General features: G+C 40.0%; 1 protein-coding gene across 1 annotated transcript; it reads right to left on the minus strand.

Annotated features, from left to right (window-relative positions):
- Positions 1-213: 213 nt before the first annotated feature.
- Positions 214-6,558, minus strand: LOC106085068 (endothelin-converting enzyme-like 1). Its single transcript, XM_013249098.2, has 2 exons — positions 6,495-6,558; positions 214-2,352 (listed from the first exon to the last, which is right to left on the minus strand). The coding sequence occupies exon 2, from the start codon at positions 2,296-2,298 to the stop codon at positions 286-288; it is 2,013 nt and encodes a 670-aa protein (XP_013104552.2). The 5' UTR covers positions 2,299-2,352; positions 6,495-6,558; the 3' UTR covers positions 214-285.
- Positions 6,559-6,839: the final 281 nt, after the last annotated feature.

Consider the following 6,839-nt stretch of genomic DNA (forward strand, 5'->3'; position numbering starts at 1 on the left):
ATCCCAGATTCTTAGGGAATCCCAGATTCCTAGGGAATCCCAGATTCTTAGGGAATCCCAGATTCTTAGGGAATCCCAGATTCCTAGGGAATCCCATATTTCTAGGGAATCCCAGATTCCTAGGGAATCCAAAATTGCTAAGGATACCTAGATTTTTAAAGTTTACCAAATTCCTATGGGAATTATGATTAAATAGACGCTTGTTTTGGACTTTCCAAATATTTAAGAAATACTTAAATTTATTGACATTCTTGATTTCTTATAACAATATTTAATTTCTCATCTCTACCACCATTCACACTTCTCACTGGGATTCATGGGACTTCCCGGCGGACACTCAAATACTTCAGCAAACTCTGGAAGTTGGGAGAGAGTATAATTCAAACGCACACTGTCCACATCATGCGACGGATCTTGTGTGGCAAATTTCTTTTCATCCGCTCCACCACAAAAGAATTGGGCATACTGCAGAAAGAATATTTTGCCATTTTCCTTCAGATATTGCGAACTCTTGGCAAAGGTATTCAAGGCCAAACGGGAGCCTCCTATGTCGGCTATGCGCTCCGTTAAAAAATTCGTGGGCACCTTTTCCAGGCATCTGACATTTCGTTGAAATTGGGAGTTTTGAGAAATCGCATAGGCCTGCTGGCTATTATAATTGCCTCCATAATCGAATCTGAAATTGTTAGCATCATAGTCATGGGTCAACTCATGGCCCAGCATATTGGCAAAGTTGCCATACAAGAGGGCAGGCCATAGACCATTTTCATAAAAGGGAGCTTGCAAATAGCTGAAGGGTATGATGATCAAATTTTGACTGCAAAATGGGGAATTATAGGCAATATTAGGCATGTCGGGCGTTAGAAGTTCAAAGCTATGCAAGATGCTTTGGGTGGAGCTTAAATTGACCGCAAGACCCTGGAAATGGCGTAAGGCCTCCAGGTGATTGTGATAGAAATTGTGATGAGGGGCTACATTCAAATCTGCCATATGCTGCTCGTAGAAGTTGAGGCTAACATTCTTGGGCACATTGCCAATATTCAGTTGACGCATCTGCAGCTTCTTTGTGAAATATTCAAGGCTCTCCGGTTGCAATTCCAAGTCATTTTGCTCTATTCTCAAGCTAAGCTGATGCTTGATTTGCTCAAACAACTCTGCTATGACTGCTTGTGACAGCGCTCGTTTTTGAGCATCAAAGTAGATTTTCTGGTAGACATGGTTCATGGAGAGCAAGAAATATTTCTGCATGTGTCGCAGGCATACCTGGGGAGCAGGTGAATCTTTGTCACTTCTTAGATTGAGGGTAAGCTCTTGCAGGTAATTGAGAAAGCGTGTTAAGGAGTATAGAAACAAAGTTTGCTGCTGCTGAGAATCTAAATATTGAAACATTTCCAGCATTGAGTTTAGTTTTGTTACGCCCACTGTATGGTGGGGTTGCAAGGCATAGTCTTCGAACAACAACTTCCAATACATCGATGAGTTGTGTTGCAACAATTCATTCCAAGTTTTATCTATGTTGCTCTCACATCCCTCTTCGTCATTACTGTCTTCCATTTTGTGCGTACAGCTATCCACAATGTGTAACAAATCTGCTTCGAGGGTGTTAAAACGCTTTTCCAACTCACTTAACGGCGCTTGGGTGTAATTGTGGTGCCTTAGGAGATTGTAGACCTCCTGCGTCAGGTTAAACGCCGCCTTTGTACTTTGAGGAGATATGTACAACTTAGATACAGATACATTAGAGCGTCCCACATTGCCATAGACAAACAATTGCAGATTTGAGAACTCATTCAACTCCCTGAGAGTTTTAAGCCAATGTGTTTCCGGTGTTAATTGCAAGCGACCCAATGCTTTCATTGCCTGCATATACTGCTCCAACTGGTAGTCCTCTTCTCTCTCCAGCGTATGCACACACACATCGTAGTAGTGTTGTAATTTTCGATACACTGGATCATTTTTTAGTTCAGCTCGATCTCTATGATCGGTGAAGATTTTATGGAATTTGTCGACCATTAGTTTTTCAGCATGGAGCGGCATCGTAGCCTCCTGATGATGTGTCTTCCAATGGCCACAGGCATATTGATGGAAATCCTTACAAGGATCTACACTCGGGTTCATGTGTTTGGCCAATTGTTCTAGGAAAGCGATATTCAATTGTTCATCGCATTTTGGAAAGAGGCAGGTTTTATCCAAACGATCCCAGGCCAAGTGATTGGATAGCGGGGTGCCTGAGACTATGCTGAAAGCCAATGTCATCAAAACTATTGCTTGGACAGAGAAGGGGTTTATAAGGGCCATTATGGTTATGGCTTTGGAGCTAGTTTGCCACTTCTAAAACAACTTTCGGAAGGCCTGAAAAGAAAATTTTTAATAAAATTTAGAAAAATTTTTTTAAAAAAAAATAAACAAGACAACCATGCTTTAGTTGGCCTGGCCGAATGTTGTGTACCCTACACCATGGATAGCATTTGAAAGTTCTTTGCCCGGCAAACAAAGGATAATGGATAAGAATTGCTGTGCTGTTGGAGCTATTTTAGGTTACGAAGCGATTCGGATTACGATTTAGGTTACGAAGCGATTAAGAGGCGTCGCACAGTGGGATAGAATCGAAAACAACTAGTAAAAGATAGGCCATTTGAGAACAGAGAAAGATAACTCTTTGAAATGGTAAGAGATATCTCATTAATGTTTATTTTGTCGATAAAGTCCTTAAAAACCAAAAACAAGTAAAAGTGTGTCAAGTTCGGCCGAGTCGAATCTTGGAAACTCATCACCATGGATTCTGCTAATATATGGGCAGCTATATCGGGTTAAAGATCAATTCGGACCGTACACACCACAGTTGTTGAGAGGACAGTACACTATGTGCAAAATTTCAGCCAAATCGGATAATAGTGGCGGCTTCCTGGGGGTCAAGAAGTTAAATCGGGAGATCGGTTTATATGGGAGCTATACTATGTTCTTGACCGCTTTGAACAGTATTTGGCAAAGTTGTTAGAAGTCATACCAGAACACTATGTGCAAAATTTCAGCCAAATCGGACAAAAATTGTGGCATCCAGGGGCTCAAACGGACAAATCGGGAAATCGGTTTATACGGGATCCATATCAGTTTATAAACCGATTTGAACCGTACTTAGCGCAATTGTTGCAAGTCATAACATAAAACTACGTGCAAAATGTCAGCCAAATCGGATGAAAAGTGTGGCCTCCAGGGGCTCAAGAAGTCAAATCAGGAGATCTGTATATATGGAAGCTATATCAGGTTCTTGAACGATTTAAACGGTACTTGCCACAGCTGTTGGAAGTCGTAACGGAACAGTATGTGCAAGCTATATCAGGCTATAGACCGATTTCAATCGTACTTAGCACAGTTATTGCAAGTCGTAACGTAACGCTATATGCAAAATTTCAGAAAAAATCAGACAAAAATTTTGGCTTCCATGGGCTCAAGAAGTGAAATCGGGAGATCGGTTTATATGGGGGCTATATCAGATTCTTGACCGATTTGAACTGAACTCGGCACAGTTGTTGTCAGAACGGAACACTATGTGCAAAATTTCAGAAAAATCGGACAAAAACTGCGGCTTGCAAGGACTTAAAAAGTCAAATCGGAAGATCGCTTTATATGGGAGCTATATCTAAATCTGAACCGATATGGCCCATCTGCAATTCCCAATTACCTTCATCAATATTAAGTATCCGTGCAAAATTTTAACGCGCTAGTTTTGCGCGTTCGACCGCTATAGTGATTTCCTCATAGGGATGAACAGACGAAGGGACAAACTGCCGTACAAAAGAACATGACATTATTTGTCCGCATTTATTGTCCGATGTTGTCGAAATTTGGGATAGTGGGTTAAGCTAAGCCCCTCGACATATTTGTGCTATATGGCACAGATCGGTCCAAATTTGGATATAGCTGCCATATGGACCGATCTCTCGATTTAAGGTTTTGGGCCCATAAAAGGCGCATTTTCTCTCCGATTTTGCTGAAATTTGGGACAGTGAGTTGTGTTGGGCTCCTCGATATCTTTCTGTAATTTGGTCCAGATCGGTCAAGATTTGAATATAGCTGCCATATAGACCGACCTCTCTATTTAGGGTCTTTGGCCCATAAAAGGCGCATTTATTGTCCAATGTCGCCGAAATTTGGGACAGTGAGTTGTATTAGCTCCTTTGACATCCTTGTTTGATTTGGGTTAGATGGGTTTAGATTTAAATGTAGCTGCTATATAGACCGATTTACCGATTTAAGGTTTTGTGCCCTAAAGTACGCATTTACTTTCCGATGTCACCGAAATTTGGGACAGTGAGTTGTGTTGGACTCCTCGACATCTTTCTGTAATTTGGCCCAGATCGGTTCAGAGTTGAATATTGCTGCCATATAGCCCGATCTCTCTATTTAAGGTCGGGCTATATGGCGAAATTTGGGACAGCGAGTTGTGTTAAGACCCTCGATATTTTTTTGCAATTTGGCCCAGATTGGTCCAGATTTGAATACCCACCACCTCGGGTATATATATATAAACCACATTTCGTCATAATCTGGTGAAAAATGCATAATGGCAGTTATATCGAAATATGGTCCGATTTGGACCAAATTTGGCACAGAAATTAGGTGGTCTATTCAGTACCAGTCATAGTTCAATTTTGTAGAACAAAATATTGATATCTCTAGTAGCTATTGGGTTGCCCAAAAAAGTATTTGCAGATTTTTCATATCTGTCAGTTATCAGCTGTTACTTTTAGCTTGCTTTAGAAAAAAAGTGTAAAAAAAGTATATATTTGATTAAAGTTCATTCTAAGTTTTATTAAAAATGCATTTACTTTCTTTTAAAAAATCCGCAATTACTTTTTGGGCAACCCAATATATCCAAATATATACCGATCCGAACCGGACAATATATGCGCCTTTTATGGTCCCAAGACCTTAAATTGAGAGATCGGTCTATTTGAGGGCTATATCAACTTATTGACCGATTCGGATTATACTCGACATGGATGTAGGCAGTCCAAACTGAAATTTTTTGAGCCAAATTTCAGCCGAATTATATGAAAGTTGAAGCCTCCAGGACCTCAGGAAGTTGAAATTGGGGATCGATTTATGTGGGGGCTATTTCAGTTTATAAATCCATTCGGATGATACTCCGCACGTATGTTACAAATCAAAAGAGAAGTCTTTGGCCAAAGTTACAGGCAAATTTGGTAAAAATTGGGGTTTCTTAGGGCTGACTCAGAATTCAAATCAGAGGATCGGTGTATATGGGGGCTACATCAGGTTACCAACTGATTCGGAACATACTTCGAACGGAGACTTGAAGTCGCAACAGAAGTTCCTGTGCCAAATTTTGGCCAACTCGGATTAAAATTGAGACTGCTAGGGTCTCAAAAGTCAAAAACGGGGATCGGTTTATACAGGGCCTCTATCATTTTAAAAGTCGATTCTGATCATACTTGGTGCGAATACTGGAGGTCATAACAGATGTACTTGGGCAAAGTTTCAGCTAAATCGGACGAGAATTGAGGCCTCTAAGGGCTCAACAAGCCAAAACCGGGGAACAGTTTATATGGCGGCTATATCAGTTTATAGACCGATTCGGATCATAGTCTACACTGATATTGGAAGATTCAAATTTCGCCTAAATCGGACGAAAATTAAGGCCTCTAGGGGCTCAAGCCAATGAGAAAAACCGAAGAACGGCTGTATCAGTTTAAGGACCCATTCAGATTATTTCTTGCGCGGATGTTTTAAGTCTAGACAGAAGTCTTTGGGCCAAATTTTAGCCAAACCAAATAAAAATGGAGGCTTCTAGGGATCCAAGAATTCAAATCCGGGAATCGTTTCGTATGCATGCTATATCAGTTTATAGACCGATTTAGAACGTAGTGTGCACGGATGTTGGAAGTCAAAACAGAAGTCTTTGGAATAAATTTCCGTCGGATCGGAAAAAATTAAGGCCTCTAGGGACTCAAGAAGTCAAAAATGGGGAACGGTTTATATGCGGGCTATATACAGATCTGAACCGATAGTACCCATTTGCAGTCAGCTACATCACGAGCTACATAAATAAGAAGTAGTTGTGCTAAATTGCAAGAGGCTCGCTTTACGCGTTCGACCGCTATAGTGATTCCCACAGAGGGATGGACAGACGGCCGTACAGACGAACATGGCTAAATCGACTAAGAATGTGAAGACGATCAGGAATTTATATACTTTATGGAATCGCAGATCAATATTTCGAGGTGTAACAAGCCGAATGTTTAGATTAGTATACCTCCACCCTATGGTGATGGTTATATCAACTTTTCGAATGCGGTTCATTGTCAATGACGAATATGAAACTGTCGTTAGTTTTACTACAGCTTCTAAACTTTTTCAGCCACTGTAAACATTCCGTCTGTATACACATTTGTTAGGCGGCTTAGATTCATAATTTTTGCTAATCGATTTATTTTTCTAGTTTTTCTTATCTTATTTCAAAAAATCTTTACCCGATTGTTTTAAAATTAGTTCTCTTCTTTTCACTTTTTTTTGTACTATGGATTTTGACTTATAACAAACGACTGATTTCATGTCACATTCATAAAGTCGAATTATGCTGGAAATTTTTTTTACAGTTCAGCTAAAATTTATTTTAGAACTGAGAAGCTGCGTTATCGGAGACTTTTGGCTTTGCTGATAATTTTTGCATGATTTAAAAAAAAATCAACATACAAAAAATTAGACAAGGTTGCTAAATTTTCCCAAACATTGTTTATTATGACCTCTACTATAGGCTGGGGGTATACTAATTTGGTCATTCCGTTTGTAACACATCCAATAATTGATCTGAGACT

This window comes from Stomoxys calcitrans, chromosome 3, assembly GCF_963082655.1.
Source record: "Stomoxys calcitrans chromosome 3, idStoCalc2.1, whole genome shotgun sequence".
Taxonomy (NCBI): domain Eukaryota; kingdom Metazoa; phylum Arthropoda; class Insecta; order Diptera; family Muscidae; genus Stomoxys; species Stomoxys calcitrans.